Raw genomic sequence first — 18,808 nt, 5'->3', positions numbered from 1 at the left:
TAGTACATTACTGAGGAAGTGCAGTTGTCAGAGGTACAGTATTCTGCATACGAGAGCAAAGCTGCTCTCAAACTGCTCAGATGAACATACCCAATGGGATGCTTGGAAGAAGATTATGAGTGCCAATATTGGTTTAAGAGCTCTCCAGCCAATACCCACGAGATTATATTAGTCATTTGTCTCACTGCCATTTTTTGAAAATTTGGTGTGTGTAAAATATCCCGATGCTTGCCTGTAATTTATATTCATATTTCACCTTTAATATAACAAAATGACCCACTTTTTCCACAATAACATTACAAATCCACATTTAACACAATAGGCAACATTAGAGCAAAACAACCAAATGGTTGGTCAGATATAGTCTTTAATGAGAGTATTAAAGAAAGACTGAGAGAAAGACATTTTGAGGAGTTTAAAGAGAGACTTCCAAAGGTTAGAGCCTAGGTAGCTGAGGACATAGCCATCCTTAATAGAACAACTAAAATTGAGGATAGTCAAGAAGCAAGGGTTAGATGAGCACAGTTATCTTGAAAGACTGTGGGGCTGAAAAATATTAGATATATAGAGGTGAGGGATTTCAAAAGAAGGTCAAGAATTTTAAAACTGAGGCACTTCTGGACTGGAAGTTAATGCACATAAATGCGTTATGGGGATGATAAGGAACAGTTTTGGTCTGAGTAAGACCAGGGCACAGAGGTTAAATGACCTCAAGTTTAAGGAGGTTAGAATGTAAAGACCATCCAGGAGTGATTAGAAATGTTGAGTATGGACGTAACAAAGGTACAGTTGAAATATAGATCAGTGTCCACCATAACTAAATGTGGAGTTTTGAATATCACTCCAAGAACCTTGTAACAGGGAGAAAACTTTGCAATAAAGTACTTGGAAATCTTCACAATTGTGTTTGTCAGATACTAAAAGTATTTCTAAAAACTAGTTTTTCATTTAAAAAAAAAACACCTTTACAAACCTCAACAGCCAGTGCATAGTATTCAGTTTCCAAAAGTTTATTTCTCAGTCTTGTGATGGCTGCAGGCTTAAGGATTTGTTCAAGAGAAGGCACATCCTGGTAGTTAGCAGCAACTAAAATCTTCACTACATCCACTTTACTGATATAGCTGTATGAAGTGATAGAAAGCAAACAATTAATCTCAAAGATATTTCTAGAAAAATTAATTTATTGAACATCTTGTTTAATTTCTATTTCTTTCAGGAGACAGGCTCATAGAAAGAGATGTTATAGAGATTTTAAACACATTTGCAAAGAGACCAGAACTCAGACAAGTTCTTCAGGGACCCTATGTTGGACATAAGTGAGACTTGTTGCCTGCAACTCTCCAAGCTGATTATGTCAGGCAGTACAACAATAAAAGATCAATGTATATCGGGGTTCACAATATGCCTGTATTAACATCATTGCAAAATGTTGCTGAAATAAAAATATTGTCACAAGTCCCAGGGTTGTCCAAAATGCTGCAAGAGCAATGAACTAGTTGTGAAATTGAGTCACAATGATTACATCAAGAAACAATAGCAACTATACTTCAAACATTATTCACTGTTCATGGAACTCAGAGATCACAGAATGCTTAAGGATTATCCAAACGCTAGCTTTTTCTTTCAGCTGTATTTTTTTCAGTTATCACTGAAGTGAATATTTATCTTTTGTTGGCAAAAACGTAAGCAGCATGCAACTTAGACTTCATGCAAAACTGAATGTGATTTTTACCTGTGGCTAAGTAATGCTTCCATAAAGGTTATTTGCTGTTTTTCCAAGTGAGACAAGACTGTCAAGCTAAAACAAAACTGAGTTGCAACTCTCAACCATATCAAGAATAAAAGTTTTGTTCATAGTACATTCAAGAAAACTAATGCTGCTGAAGCTGGATTTAGAAACATTTCCAGAACAACCACCACTGGTTTTGGACATAAACAAGAAACATTTACTGTCAGCAGAGTTTCTGATTACTCAACCAATTCCTATTTGATCTAGAAACACTGAGCATATCATGGGTTGATAAGGAGCAAATGCATAAGGATTGAAAAATGTACTGTGCTCCATATTCTCAAAATGCTAAAAGTTAGATTTGCATTTGCACAGTACAGTACAGGAGACAAGAACTGGGCACAAACCTAATCATTATGATGCTTGCTTGTTGCAGGATTCAATACCACCATTACACAAGATTTTCACTACCAACCTCCTTACCTTATTCCCTTGATGCCTGCAACGATATGGATTAAGAATGTAGCAGACAGCAGCAGAGATCCTACAATATTGCAATATATGGCTATTCTACAACTATCAAGAGGAAAACATATCAATTTTTGTGTCTTACTTTTCTGGGAGTGGCCAAATAATACATGCAAGCAAAATACTTAAGCGCAGGAAATCTGAAAACACTCAGCAGGTGAGGCAGCACCCATAGTGAAACAGGAAATGTTTCAGGTTGAGGATCTGATGACAGGTCATCACTCTGAATGTTTCCTGTATTTTCTGCTTTCATTACTCCCAATACTTTGTTTGTTGAGGACAAATCCAGTTGTGGAGTTTCCTGTTAAAAATGATCCAATGTCTCATAATTAACTCAGTGAGCCACATGGGAAAGGGAGGGCACCTTCATATCCTCATATGTAAAATAAACCTAAAAGTGAATGTTGCTGAAAATTGTGACATTTCGGTTTTTTACCCGTTAGGAAACGAGCAAGAATGCCAAATTGCAAATAATCCCAATACTTGTAATTTTCTGGCTCTTGGACAGCCTATAGCTCTCCTTTGTTTTGTCCATTACAAAGCCTCAACCAGATAGAATTACCTACCAATCAGCATCCCTTTCTTCTGCAGTTTAAATTGCAGAGATGATGTGAAATTTGTTATGGTTGTGTTTTTCCTGATGAGTGCATGATGAAAAACTTTTAACAGCGTATCTAGTCATCCAGCAGTAGTCAAGTTCTCTATTACCATGCAACTGTTAAGTGGATGCATGAACAAATGTGTTTAAGTCACAGCATGCTGCAGCTTCACTGCATCAACTATCAATAAGGCACGCTTTTATTACTCAAGAGCATATCTTGAAACATAATGTCAATGCTACTCACCTGTCGCAAAGCGCCAGATCTTGGCTCCTGCCTGCTTTCACAAACATCATTTTAGCACTGAAAAGAAGTTGCTTTATGATATCTATTAAAAGGCAAGCATCCACTTCTGGATTTGTCAATGCGCGAGACAGTCTGCTGCAGTGATCTATCAACTGATGGCCACACTCCATACTATTACTGTGCAGGTTCAGGATGGCAATACACAAGGAAGCACTTGGAGCCTGTGAAACATTACAACACCTTTAACATTTTCATTTACTGCACTCATTTATATAGCTTTCTTCCTCCTAAGCATTTTTTTTTTGCAAAACTTCCAAACCAAGCTTCAAGGAGGTGAATTGTGGCTTTCAAAATGGCATGCCTTTCACTTCCCTTCCCCTTTGCTATGTAGAAATACCTGAAAATACAATTTATAACAATGTAAATAAATGCAAAAGGAACTCTCAGGCTTCCATAGTGAGATTACAAATGCTAACCAGGAGTGGAAACTTTAAGACAATCATGTCCCCCAAGTGCATGTACTTTCAGAATGCATGTAGTGTGTTGCCTGGTATGCCAACTGAACACGCTTCAGGTTGAACCCTGGTCTACGTCATATGTAATTTAGTCCTGCTCAAAATAGTGCCTTTCTCCAGCAAGTGATTTGGAAACACTGACATAATTATGTATAGAAATTTACAAATGATTAAATTTAATTTCTCAGAAGAGGTTCATTTAAGAATTTCATCAAATTGTGTCCAATGTTTTTAGGAACCAGCTAGCTCAATGGTAAGGCATTCCAGAGAAGGTTCATTAGGCTGATCCTGGTTATGGAGGGATTTTCCTTTGAGAAGGCGCTAACTGGGCCTTTTAGTTTAGAGTAAAAAATGAGGTCTGCAGATGCTGGAGATCACAGCTGAAAATGTGTTGCTGGTTAAAGCACAGCAGGTTAGGCAGCATCTCAGGAATAGGGAATTCGACGTTTCGAGCATAAGCCCTTCATCAGGAATGAGAGAGAGTAGCCAAGCAGGCTAAGATAAAAGGTAGGGAGCTTAGCCTGCTTGGCTACTCTCTCTCATTCCTGATGAAGGGCTTATGCTCGAAACGTCAAATTCCCTATTCCTGAGATGCTGCCTAACCTGCTCTGCTTTAACCAGCAACACATTTTCACCTTTTAGTTTAGAAGAATGAAAGGTGACCCTGTTGAATCATGCAAGATTCTTAGCTTGATAGGGAAGATGTGGAAAGGTTTCTCCCCTTCTGGGAGAGTCCAAGACTCAACGGCATAATCTCAGAATAAGTGAATGCCAAAATAACACAAAAATAAGGAGAAATTTCCTCCCTCAAAGAGGACTGAGAAGGTTGGGTCATTGAGGGAGACAGATTTTCAATAAATAAAGGAATCAAGAGTTATGGGAAAAGCGAGGAAAGTGTAGTTGAGGATGATCGGATCGGCCATGACCTCACTGAATGACAGAGCAGGCTCAACGAACTGAAGAGTCTACTTCTGGTCCTATATCTAATGGCTCAAGTCAGATGTTTGTGGATGTAAGCTAACATTTACACAGCAAAGAGGAATGAATGCTACATTATTAGGAATATCTGTTTTTTCAGATGACCCACTAAACTGAGGTCCTGATGACATGGACTAAGTGAGTACTAATGATCTAAAAATGCCATTTGAGAAAGGAGCAGTGAATTCTCCCAGTGTCCACAGACTACTTATCCTTCAATCAACACGTTAGTCATACATTCCACTGTTCTTCGTGGAACCACATTGTTGACAACTCTAGGATGCTAGTTGATAACATCTCAAAGTATTTAATTTCTTTATTACATACAGATTCATTCTAACTATAAATAATGGAGTAAACTACAGCATGTCAGGCTCGAGGGGACGTAACCTTAAGTTAATATTTTGCTGAAACTATTAAATAAGTGATGCATGTCCATTAAATGTCCTTTGCTGCCATATTGTGAAACACAAACAAGAACATTTTGAGATAGGAAGCAAAACAATAGAATAAAATGACAGAGAAGTCATTTCCAAGCAATTATTTCCTTTCTGGGGTTATATTCACAGTAACACTGCCATGCCATAATTAATCAGCAGTGGCAACATTAAAGCAAGACAGTTGATAGAGACCACTAGTTTTGTTTTGAAGAATTTGCAGTGTTTTAGGATTGATAACAGGTTACACCTGGGAAAATACAGCAATATTGCTCTTTTTAAATCCATCTATCTACTCGCAATGACATTGTGCATCTTAATTCGGTTGAATAAAACAAACAGCATTTACTGAGAGTTACATTTGGTGCCAGAGTTAAACTATTGTCATACAGGCTGTGGAATATTTCTTCTTTATTCATTCACAGGATGAGGGCATAGCTGGCTAGGCCAGCATTTATTGCCCACCCAGAATTACTCAGAAGGCAGTTAAAACTCAACCACATTGCTGTGGGTCTGGAATCACATGTAGGCCAAACCAGGTAAGGATGGCAGTTTCCTTCCCTGAAGGGCATTAGTCACCCAGATGAGATTTTCTGACGATTGGCAAGGGATTGATGGTAATCACTAGATTCTTAATTCCAGATATGTATTGAACTCAAACTCCACCATCTGCCATGGTAGGATTCAAACCCAGGTCCCCAGAACGTTTCTGGGTCTTAGGATTAACAGTCCAGTGATAATACCAGTGAGCCATTGCCTCCCTAGTGCTGTGATATCCTAATAAAGGCACTAAATAAATTCAAGCTGTCTTTCCCTTTTTGGTGTCTTTTGAAGCAATGTATATTTTTAATGGTTGCAAAATGCATTTCAGGTCTTCATTAGAGTCATACAGTCATAGAGACGTACAGCATGGAAACAGACCCTTTGGTCCAACTCACCAACATGCCAACCAGATATACTAAATTCATCTAGTTCCATTTACCAGCATTTGGCCCATATCCCTCTAAACCCTTCCTATACTCTAAAACAGATTTTGTAACAATCATGTACCCCTGCAACAAAGTACAAGGAAGTTATGAGAAGTAGGTTGTGAGATTTATATATATTTTAACATCATTTATCCTTACAGTTTGGATTTTTGAATCAGCAGCATGTGTTTCTTTTTCCCCCCCGAGTCTCCCTGAGTTTAATGACTTTTTGTAAGTATGTCTGTAGACATAGCAATTTCTTTTAAATTGATTTAAGTGGGATAGTGTCCAAAGGACTAAAGGGTTTTTGCTTACATTGACAGTGTGTTTTGACCGAACAGGATAAACAGGTTTCGGTTAGAAGCTTCCAGACTTCTTGTTCTTTAAGCAGAGCGGTAACATTCATAGCTTAAAGCAAAGTTTTAGTTTCAGTCTACGGCATTTCTACAGCAGTCTTAGGTGAAGATTGATATGATTGATGGAGAAGATAATAAAAACAGATTACCTTAAAGTAAGTAGTTTAAGGATTGTTCCAGACCGTTAGCATTTGGGTAAAACCTTGGAGAGGTTTTTGAAGATGTTAAAATTCAGGTGTTACAGGAAGGCGTTTCCAAATTTTTCAGACTGGGAAGTTCCAGTTAAATTTAACCAAGAAAGATGATAGGCAAGGAGATATTCTCCCTCTGGGCTGAGTTTTTCAGGGGTACTTTTGGATCTTTAAAGAAACGTTTCTGGGATTCATGAGATTACTGAGAGTTTCAGACTCTAAGTTCATGTGATATTTAAATATTTTGATTTATCCTAATTCATGGTTATTCCTTTTGCTTAATAAACTTCCATTTTACTGTTAAAATCCAATCTTCAATACTGTGCATTTCAGTGACAGACTACCTCATTAAAACCAAAATAAGAAGAAAAAAATAAAAATGATCTTTAGCATGCCAGCTTTCAGTCTGGGATGTGATTTGTACAATATCATTATCAGGTGAGATTCCAAAACCAAGTCAATCATTTTATATCTCTCACCTGCTCATAGAAAAACTCACTACGCTCATTTTCATTGTCTTCTTCATTCAGAGTCAGGTTCCAATGTACTTCTGACTGTCGCGGCATCTGTAGTGCTACAGCAAGATCCAAATCACTATCACCACAATTTATGGGATCTATTTCACAGAAATGGAATTGTACATGTAAGTTATTAAAACAGGGAAAAACAAAGAAGAATTTTTCTCAAACTATCATCAAGTTCCAGTTACTCACCTTCACCTGGATCTAGTTGTACATTTTCACTATAGGAAATAAAAATAAATAGTGAACAAAATATAAACTAATTAATAGAAGATACACACATATGGTATTGTAAACAGAACTGACAAATGACAAGACTATTCTCTAAACAAAGCAGTTAAGATGGTACACTGCAATTTATAGACCAATTACTCATCCACTTTGTGAATAGATTAAATTCACAGAAGAGCAGCATGAAAAATGTGCACATTTTTAAAAAAAGTGAATACTAAAAGCATCTATACATTTAAAAAAATCCAACCACAGTTTCTGGAGGAAGTATGCATGTACTAATTTCTACTGGGGGTTAACAAACAACTGTTCCAAGAGGAATAGCGACCACCATCCTTAAAGGTGGATTTGCTCTTTAGTTATACCAGAAATGACATTAGTGTCACCAATAACAGTCACTGAGCTTGACCCACTCCAGGAAGAGAAAGGGGGTATAATGCGCTAAATACTTTTACAGGGTCATTGCTGAACCAACAAGATTACTTCTTGGCTGACAAGACGATGAATGTGTTCAGATCACCAATCTCATTTCTGCTCACCATACATTAGGCAGGCCTGGAAAAACTCCATTCCAGTCCCTCTACTGATCCATTGATTAGCCTTATATTCCGAAAAGTAAATCTGTAAGAAACTTGTATTTAGACTGGGGGGTGTGGGTGCGTATCAATACTTATTAATCCATTTGAAAATGAGTCCTTCGACCAAAATCATTAGAGAACCATTAACCTAAGATAGTCATTAATTGCAGCAGGCACTCCTAACTTTGAAATCTTTAAACAACCATAAACAGGAACACTAAAGCTAAGCATTGTAACAGGTTTAAAAATAAGAAACATCTGATGTAGAAATATGAATACAATGAGCAATATTAGTTTTATTTTTGTTAGTAATTCTTCACCAAAAAGATTACAGAAGTTAATTTATATATATAATCCATTTCTTACTAATCTGAGAGATAGTGCAATAATGCATTCCCATGGTCTTACTTCCATGGAAAATAAACTGTCAATCCAATAGAATTTTTCAGACATAGGCTGGAACAGATTTTCACCAAGCTTTCACAAAGAACAAAATATAAGTGACCTCAGAGCACTTCAGAAGTAAATACAAATATCTCCCAAACGTTACTCATATTGAGTAAAGTCGCCATCATCCCAGAGGAGCACAGGGTGGCTTTATCATTCAAAGAGATGATGGATGGTGAACACAACCCAAGGGTCACGATGCCACAAGTGAAGGGAAAGGTTGAGTTGGCTATACCTTCATGGTAATCTCAGCCTGTGAGAGAACTGAACCCACACTGTTGACATTACTCTGCATCGTAAACCAGCCATCCAGTTAACTGAGCTTTCATATTGAGTATTGTTGAAAAGAGACCCTTTTATTTGCAGTTCCAGGATAAGTTGTAAGAATATCAATAAAGAGGAAACACAACATTTGTACTTCATGCAAGGAGAGTACAATTGTTTGACAGGTTGCTAACACCACACCCAAAATCCATACCGCATCTGAGAAAAGACTTACTTCCCATGATAATAGCTGTAACATTGGTCACAAACTCGTGCTGGGTTCTCTCTGCACTTTTCAACAACCATTTTGTTTGTAGAACAGGACTGGCAAACAACTCGCCCACAACGCCTGCAGTGATGCCGTCGATTGAACTAGCCAAAAAAATGAAAGATTAGATTAGATTCTCTACAGTGTGGAAACAGGCCCTTCAGCCCAACAAGTCCACACTGACCCTTCGAAGAGTAACCCACCCAAACCCATTTCCCTCTGACTGATGCACTTAACACTATGGGTAATCTAACATGGCGAATTCACCTGACCTGCACATCTTTTGTGATTGTGGGAGAAAACCGGAGCACCTGGAGGAATCCCAGGCAGACACATGGAGAACGTGCAAACTCCATACAGACAGTCGCCTGAGACTAGAATCGAACCCGGGTCCTTGATGCTGTGAGGCAACAGTGCTAACCACTAGGGAATCATTGTAGCACATCCTTCCCTTCGTATACACATTTTAATAGTGGTTGACATATAATCATTAACAGTCATCCATGGCTGACTTTCCCTTTCATGGTTTTATGGTCTTGAGGTCACAGTAATAATGCCTGACAGAGGCTGCAGAATTCAACGTAGATTAGAAGTTGCAAACTTTGGACCTTTTGGTTGCTAAGCTGCCTTTACTGACAACAGAGATCAAAAGTCCGGAATTTGTATTTTACAAAAGTTGAGATAAACCATTAACAATAAAGGAGGCATAGTCCAAGAAGGTGGGTCAGAGACTATTCCTAACCACAATTTGCATTTCTATTACACTTTTAATGTAACAGAAGGCGCAAATCAGTTAACAAGAATTTAATCAATTCCACTGAGCCTCAAAAAGAAACATTAAAATAGATGAAATGAAAAGCTTAGTCAATCAGGAACGTATTAAGGTTTAATGTTGTGTAAGCAAGCATAATATTATGGATGCTGAAAATGTGTTGCTGGTTAAAGCACAGCAGGTCAGGCAGCATCCAAGGAACAGGAAATTCGACGTTTCGGGCCAGAGCCCTTCATCAGCCTCTGAAGGGCTCTGGCCCGAAACGTCGAATTTCCTGTTCCTTGGATGCTGCCTGACCTGCTGTGCTTTAACCAGCAACACATTTTCAGCTCTGATCTCCAGCATCTGCAGACCTCACTTTTTACCCCATAATATTATGGATGTCAAGGAAGTGAAGATATTTTTCTGATAAAACAGACCCACAGACATTTGAAACTTTATATCTAGGAACATGAAATTCCTACTCTGGTGCAGCTTTTTATTGCAAACATCTTGCATTTTGCCAGATTAACATTGCTGATTGAAGCACTGACTGCAAGATGTCAGAATCTTTAACTGTAATTCGGAGGCAAAAAATAAACTCTGAGGCTTGCAACCCAGGAAAATCCATTTCCTGGAGGCAGGTCACTACCTAAATGAACCAAACTGAATCAATGGCACTCAAACATTATCCTACAAATGCAGCTTCACTGACAGAAGCTCAAGGGGTATGATTTTTCAGATGGAGGGACTTCCCATGCTGCCAGATTAAGTTGATGTTGGCAGCCCTGAAGGTTTTTAATGCCCTCAGCAAGTGGATTGGCTGCATTTGGGAATCCTGTCCCCTCATTGAGAAGGAAGCCCTCCTTCAGAGCATCAAGGGATCTGACTGGCTGGCGGTTCTCTCATCCCGAAAGTGCCCAGCACTCTTGCCCATTCTTCAATCCCTAAATTTCTCAAGTTGGCCTCAAAGTTGCAGGTGAGTGGAAAGCAGTCCTGAAGGAGCCTCATTACGGCAGTATGTAGGGAATGATGAGCAACAGGAGGAAGCCATCTTAGGCCACACCAACTGCTGCAATTTTTCAGACAGGTCCGTGGGTATGCAGCAGGAATCCCATACCTACAGGGCAGAATGAAATTCCATGCAAAGTGCAAAATATACCCACATATTCCTCAGGAATAATACAAATAAAATGAAAACACATCAGACATTCATTCCATTTGAATAGCAAAATAACATTAGTGGAAGGTTATGCAGCCATCTCTCAAAAACACTGGACTAAAATTTGTTACTCAGTTATAAACTCTTCCCTTCATTTCTTTCAACTTAAATCTGCTTCCAATATACATATTGCTGCTTGGCATTTTCAATTTGAGAGAATAATAGTTATCCAGCAAATAGTGGCTGTTAACTGTATGAACTTAACATACACTGAATGAATATCCAGGTCGAAAACATGAACTCTAAAGAACTTGTTTTGATCAGCTTTGTGGAAGTGGAGCCTTAGTTAGGCACACACATTCTCTGGAAGCTATTTTATTTTATTATTCCTCCAGTTATTGATCAATTTGGTCCAAATGTGATTATTTTTAGTGTTTTTCACCTGGTTTTGCTAAACTGCTGCATTATCTGTCTCTGAGGAGTCCTTTGAAACAGGATCACTGTGAACAAAGGAGTCACTTTTAATGCAAAAACTATAAGACTTATAAAGAAATACAGTTCAAACACTTGGGTCTGGGCCAATTATCCTTTTCAAATAGTCTGTGGACGTTTACAATATCAGTTCAGGAACAGTGTTATTTTACTTGCTGAGGCAGTGAATTGTGGGCCCCAGTCTTCCCTTTAAAACTAAAAAAACGATAACAGGCATTACAGTAATATAAGGCCACTAATAAAGTAGAATCATGATGCAGTGGCAGAAGAGCACTGCAGATCTAATTTCCAATTGCCTCCACTATAGTTTATGAAAACAAGTTCTGAGATCAGTTGTTTATCCCCACTCAAGTTACAAGAATAACTGTTTCCCCAGATCCAGCCACATGGAAAGGATTGAGCAAGTAATTCGCTGCACACCCTATTCTCAACTTGTAAGCACACAGAAGCCCACAATTTGGAATGGTATATAGTACTTCCACTATCAATGGTAATATATCACTAATCTTCTGGACATGGATGCACTTCTTTTCAATATCTACCATAATTCTGTCCAGTAAGTTTGAAAGTGAAAATCCACCAGAGACTGACAAAGGTTAGTTACAGCACAAAGTGTCTGGTGAAAAATTTTATTCTGTAAATTCACTGAAATCACCAAAAGAGAATAATAAATAAAAAGTTCAAAATTTAAAACAGCTTTAGCTGATATTTTCCCTTACCATGGTGAACCTTTCTTTCTCACAGACCATGCAAAACAATGCCTTATCATCGGGGATCCAGTCTTTCTTAGCAGGTGGGTTTTCTGGAGGAAGAAATTCACTAATTGATTTTGACGTTCGAAGAGATCCTTCTCGAGGGGTAACTGGTCCTTGGAGAGAGGAGTTACCTGCAACATTGATTACACAGATTTATCACTGAACAAAAATCAACTGAATCATTCAATTTAAAATTATGTGCAGTGAGTCATGTAGTTTAAGAGTAGAAGTTAAGTTTTACCTTCACAAAACTGGATGCACTGACCAACTTTGAAAATTCAGGTCTCAAAATTACCATTTGTCTGCACATACATTTCAAACAAAGTAATAATCTAACACTCTTGAACAATTATTTCACACATGAGATCAGAGTTCAAATGTTTAAATGCCAGTTCTCAAGTACCATTCTGATCTTAGGACGAATGCCAAAATGGTTCATATTGATACCAATGTTCTACTCCTTTCTGGTAAATGTAAACACACAAATACTCAGGCAGCATAAACCATGATGTTTTTTTCAAATTATATTACGTACTCCAAGTTTGAATAGTTTCTTAATTTCTTTGTTTTCTTCATTCTCAGAAATAGGCTCAACACCTTGATTGTTTTTTCAAATAGCGAATATTAACTTGATGAATGTATACTTTCAATTCCATCATTAGAAATCCATAATTATTCCCTCCCTGATTCAGTATTAAATACAAATTTATTACTTATTTACTTGAATATTGTCTGCTCTGATTTACATTACCCAAAATATCTAACATAATATGTTGGTAGGAGTATGAAGTAGAATGTTTTAGAATTAGAATTAGAAACCCTAACGTGGGAACAGGCCCTTCAGCCTGATAAGTTCACATTGACCCTCGAAGACTAATCCACCCTGACCCATTGCCCTACATTTAACCCGAGGAATGTACCCAAACTACATATTCCTGAACAGTACGGCCAGTTGGAGCATGGCCAATTCACCTAACATGCTCATCTTTGGATTGTGGGAGGAAACCCATGCAGACTTGGGGAGAATGTGCAAACTCCACACTGACAGTCGTCTGAGGCTGGAATCGAACCCAGATACCTGGTACTGTGAGGCAGCAGTTCTAACCACTGCTCCTCTCTCATAGCTCCATAGTTCCCTTTGTTCAACTGCAAACTGACACTTCTGAGTCTCCCTTCTCCCTCTTAAATTGTAGAGTAAAACTTATCACATTATGGCCACTACCTCCTAATGGCTCCTTTACTTCAAGGTCCCTGATCAAATCTGGTTCATTGTGCAACACCAGATCCAGAATTGCCTTCTCCCTGGTAGGCTCCAGCTGTTCTAAGAATCCATCTCGGAGGCACTCCACAAACTCCCTTTCCTGGGGTCCAGGACCATCCTGATTCTCCCAGTCTACCTGCATGTTTTAAATCCCCCATAACAACAGTAGTAATACCTTGGCGACAGGCCAATTTCAACTCCTTATTCAACTTACATCCTACATCCAGACTCCTGTTTGGGGGCCTGTAGATAACTCCCATTGGGGTCTTTCTACCTTAGAATTTCTCAGCTCTATCCATATTGACTCTACATCTCCTGATTCTATGGAATGGTGAGGACGAGTGCAGAAATGTATAGAATTATTACATAAATGCAAAAATTCTAATTCTGTCTGCTAATTTTTAGGTGAATTAAAATATCAAATCATTCTCATTTTCTTTTCAGAGTAGAAGCAAACTTGTGCTGCATACACTAGTGGAATTTTATCGGATAATCAAACAGATCCATATTTTCAGTGAAAGCAGCTTAAGCATTTGAAGGTACAAAATGTAGTTTTGTGGATATACAGAAGCAGAGAGATGTGTTTTAAATTACATTAACAAAAAGCCAACATAGATGGGGGTGAATTATCGCCTGCACTGTAATTATTTATAGCTTGATATTGTCCTTACCAGAACATATGCTTGACGTTCTCTCAAGATTTGATGATGTTGGAAAATTATCTGGTCCTGCACTCTGCGTGAGCAAATCTTGGAGATTGATTACAGAATCTGGACAGAAAGGCATTAAAAAAACAGCTTAAAATTCACACACGTGGCCAACCTAAAAAAATCCTCCGTTTTGATAATCACAAAACAAACAGCTTTTTCTTTCAGTTTTCATAGTATTACTAAGGGTTAAAAGGGGGACACTTGATATTGTTACTAGGAACAGTATACTCGTTTAGCTTTGACGCAGAGCAATGTGGGCTTTTACATCACCAGGGCAATCATAGCCAAGGCTGATCACTTTTCACCTGATCCTGGAAAAACAGGTGGAAGAGACATGGAACCCAAGAAAAGCTATGAGCACATAAGAACAGCCACTATCATTCCAATAGTCAAACTCGATCATACAGAATCAAGCCATCGGTTTCAGGTTGTGCAATCAAATGAAGGAAGTCAGATTCTAGGAGCTTTAGTTTATCTGTGAAATTCAGCAGGCCTACATATCACAGCTGTACTCCAATTACATAGCAAATCGCAACAGCATTCAGGAAAAACCCTGTCAGTGTTCTGCAATGCAAAAGCAGTGGAAGATACTTCTCATTTGATTTTTATTATGTTTATTAATTTGACGACAAATTGTATAAAGAGACAAATTATACTGCAGTAATGCTGATAAAAAGCTTTCATTTAGTAAGATTCCATAAATCTTAACTTAATCAACTAGAAAGAAACAAACTACAGAAAATTCATTACAAAAAGAATGAAACACAGTTTCAATCAAGACCAAAACGTACAATTAGGATATGGGCTTGCCACAAAGAAAAAGCCAAAGAAACAATTAAAATTGACATACTTAAATAAAAATATCAGCAAGTTAATTGTTTCTTCAGCCCCAAGGCTAGAAAGCAACATGCCTTAACTCAAGTTAACAAGTGGAAATTTCCAACCCAAATATAACGCACAGTGTGAAGTTGAAATGGGACAGAAAAAGAGGCAATTATGTAATCAGAGGACACATGGACCAGTCAAAAATAGATTCAGTAACACAGTAACAGACTTTGGCAAGGTTTCTGTAAACAGTAAATGTAATATAAAGCTGACAGTTACAGCTTTTATATATATACTTCTAAAAATAAATTCGGCTTCACAAAGAAATAAAAGCAGATCAATTTTTGTTACCTGATCGTGCTTTCTCACGCACTGCAAAGGGAACTTCAAGAGCCTTGGCTGCATATTTAGAAAGAAGGCAATCTATGTCTTCAATGGCCAAACCAGCTTCTTGCCCCATAAGCAGTTGATGAAGTGTGTGGACAGCCACTGATGCCCAATCCACTTTCATATTCATTAGTAGCTGCTCCAACATCAGCAATGGGTTTGATGACAGATGTGAATAGATATCACGTGCTGAATCTGGTAGAGTTAGTAAAAGCTACCAAAAGGAATATATAGCGCCAAAGTGTTAATGGACTGTTATGGAGAAAAACTGACAAGCAAAGAACTACCTGGCATTTTTAAAACCTCAACATGCATCATTAGCTTAATTTTTATCTGAGCTGACATAAAGCAGTAGACAATGGCATCAAAATGCTCATAAGTGGTTCACAACTTTGGAGTGCAACTACAGTTGTTATGCTGGTCACATAACATGTATGGCAATAACTGCAAAAGTTAATGCTTTGCGTCCCATTATGGTACAACAACCATATATTGCTCAGATTTTTCCATGAACAAACATGAAACACAGTCTACAGAAACAGATACAATGGTAGAATATCCCTTTCTAAAGCAATTTTATAACAAATTTTACAAAAGTGCTATCAAAGTGACCAATTTCCTTAGCAGTTTACCTGCATCCAAACCTTACATCACTGTGATGTAGAATTATTACTACTCCACTTGGGATCTTACTTGAAGTTCATGGGGTTCAGTTAAACAGAACTGTAGTCATCCATATAATGAGAAACCAAAAGATACTTGACACATATAAGTGAAAAAATGATGGTACATAACTTCTGATAACAGATAACAAGAACCACCAATGGCCAAGTGATATCTCTTCCTTACCTTTGATCCAATGCGCATGGATTGAATTTCATGATGGCGTGCAGCAGATAGACTCTTGTGAAAGTGCATGGTAAGGTAATTGGCCAGAAAGTGACAAGCAGCTAGCCCCGGATGCTGATCCAGAGCCTGCTCGCATACAGCTTGGCACGTATCAGAATCATGGATTCCCTGCAGAAGCTAATAGAACACAAAGTAGTGAGCAGAATTTCAGGTTTTTTTTGCATTAAAAAAATCTCATTTACATGCTGATAAATGCTGAGAGGATGTTTCCCCACATGCAAGAGTCTAGGACTACAGGGCATAGTTTCAGAATAATGGGGTGCCAATTTAAAACAGGTTTAAAATTTCATCTCTCATAGGATTGAGCGTCATTCTTAACAGTGACAAAATGAAAACAGCAGACATTCAAAATGACTTACGAATTTCAGGTACAAAAACCATAAATAGGTATAAAAGATAATGGAAAAAGCTATGGAACGCTGACTTTCATATCTAGAGTACATTGGCACTAGAGCTCTTGCTTGTCTGTACAAAGCACTGGTTAGACTACTTCTCGAATACTGTGAACAGTTCAGGGCATCACAGTTTAAGGATATATTGGCTTCAGAATAATAGACAGAATCCAATGGTTAAATTACAAGAGACAAATTAGGACTGCATCCCCTTGAATTTAAATGGTGACAAGTGATTTGATTGGAATTTTTAAGATATTTAGAGGAGCTAGCAGGACAGATAGAGCGAAACTATTTCTGCTAAACAGGGTGTCAAGGATATGCAGCAAAAATATTTCAGAAGTGAAATAAGGTAGAATTTCTGCAAAGGTCCACAGACATTTAGAATCCTCTTCCACAGACAGCAACTAATTTTAGATCAGTTGGCACATTTTAAAAACTAAAACCTGGAGACTCATCAACCAATGCACCAAGATATTGGAGGCAAACACAGTTTAATACCACCAATCAAAAATGGTCAGTATCCATGAAGTACAAATAGATTAACACAGCATTCTTCTAAAATGGAATAACATTTTTCTTTTTAAGTTATGCTTCTCTAAGAATTTACCCTCCCAAGATATTAATTACATACGTTACACAGTTCCAAAAGTCAACTGCCTTGATTGGTTCAAGGGAAGATTGACAAAAAGCAACAATAGGCTGTTCTTGAACAGCAGCTCTTGAACACAACACTGTCCTTAATCACTGTCATGCAAACATTGCCAATACTGTAGTTTGCCAAGTAGCTTAAAAAAAAACTCAGGCTTCCCAAGACATTTTCACCATCTTAACATTCAAGCCAAATGCAGCAAACCACACTCTCTCCCCATGTCCAGCTTACTCTACAATTCAGAGTGTTAACCTGGAAGCCGATCCTTTATGGGTCAGAATGTACTGGACAAAAAAACTAGGTCATCAAAGGGACACACTATAATTTTAAAATGAATAGATATGCATATCTCATTTCCATTTGTCTCTACATATGCCCAGCAATGCTGCTCTGCACAAGAGTCAACAGTTTTGATACAACTGAAGGAATACTTAGATTAATATACAAAATAAAATCCAACTGTTAAAAAGTCATGTAATAATTCAATATCTAGTAAAAAGAGACAGAGAAAATTCAGTTGAAAACTAACTACAGCCAGCAAGTCAACAGGCCAACATTGTAACAACAGTACAGTTCCATCCTAATACATGAGCAAATACATTAGATGCTGGAAATCTTAAATAAAAACAGGAAATTATTCAAAACACTCAGAAGGTCAGGCAGCAACTTTGGAGAGAAAAATACAATTATCAAATAACAAGTAACCTTTCGTCAGAGTGACCCGAAACATTGACAGTGTTTCTCTCTGCACATAATGCTAGATCTATTGAATGTTGCCAGAATTTTCAGATTTAATTGCAGATATCATTCAATTTGAAGGAAATGAATCAGATGAAACTCCAATACATTTGCTGAAACATGGACCAACATATAATTATTAAAGCTCTGAATTTCAGTGCCAGAATCATCGGCATTTTCTATTTGTTCAGCTTTTGAGAACGTTTGCAAACTGAATGTCAAAATGTCAGTCTTTAGGGAGCCAATAATAATTTAGAGATTAATGTAGCTAGTAGCATCTGCCTTAATGCAGCAATTAAACAGAAGCACCGATGATATCAAAGTCTGAATACAAGGACTGGTAACTATTTTAAATGGTCCCCCCATTTTTCTTTGAACTTAGTCATCATAAAGGATCAACATTAAAAACAGTGAAAGTGATATCTATGACTTAAAGAGAAATAATAGTAACAGATGTAGGAGGTAAAAGTACAGAGTATCGTAACTGCCAGACCAAACCAGCCTTTTCAGTTGGAGATTGATAGGAAATATATTACAACGTACAAAGTCCTTTACTGATACCTCACATTCACCACAACCCAACAAATAATACTAGGTTTCTATTTACCTGGAATGCTCGCTCTCCATCTCCTTTCTCAAGTAAGTGAAGGAGATATTCACGCCTGAGCTTCATTATAAAGTCCACTGACACAGGATGCAGCTGGACCCAAGCCTCACAAAGCTCAAACTCCTGCACATGACAATTTATCAAGATCTTAGTGAACAGAATCCAATGTACATGCAAAGTAATAGAATATTTCACTGGACAACACTTTCATTCCAGGTGCAAGTCAGTTGTTGAACACTAACATGAAGTTAAAACATAATAAATAAAAGGTGTAGGTCCACTGCCCAGCAAGTCTGCCCCATTATTCAATG

The 18,808-nt window shown here is 37.8% G+C and overlaps 1 protein-coding gene across 3 annotated transcripts in view; it reads right to left on the bottom strand.

The window, feature by feature from the left end:
• Positions 1–18,808, bottom strand: part of zfyve26 (zinc finger, FYVE domain containing 26) — a 100,500-nt gene that overhangs the window by 20,603 nt on the left and 61,089 nt on the right. For 2 of the 3 annotated variants that reach the window (XM_060828891.1, XM_060828892.1), the window contains exons 24-33: positions 18,498–18,620; positions 16,049–16,225; positions 15,164–15,413; positions 13,949–14,047; positions 11,981–12,147; positions 8,824–8,960; positions 7,261–7,289; positions 7,027–7,163; positions 3,103–3,323; positions 974–1,121 (exon numbers count right to left, since the gene is read on the bottom strand). In XM_060828891.1, coding sequence (XP_060684874.1) covers positions 974–1,121; positions 3,103–3,323; positions 7,027–7,163; positions 7,261–7,289; positions 8,824–8,960; positions 11,981–12,147; positions 13,949–14,047; positions 15,164–15,413; positions 16,049–16,225; positions 18,498–18,620 — 1,488 coding nt within the window. The remainder of the gene's footprint in view (positions 1–973; positions 1,122–3,102; positions 3,324–7,026; positions 7,164–7,260; positions 7,290–8,823; positions 8,961–11,980; positions 12,148–13,948; positions 14,048–15,163; positions 15,414–16,048; positions 16,226–18,497; positions 18,621–18,808) is intronic. The other variant, XM_060828893.1, reaches the window with a different exon arrangement.

This window comes from Hemiscyllium ocellatum, chromosome 8 (genome assembly GCF_020745735.1).
Source record: "Hemiscyllium ocellatum isolate sHemOce1 chromosome 8, sHemOce1.pat.X.cur, whole genome shotgun sequence".
NCBI classification, from domain to species: Eukaryota; Metazoa; Chordata; class Chondrichthyes; order Orectolobiformes; family Hemiscylliidae; genus Hemiscyllium; species Hemiscyllium ocellatum.
Note: the sequence above shows the minus strand (reverse complement) of the source record. Positions and strands in the feature narration are given on the sequence as shown.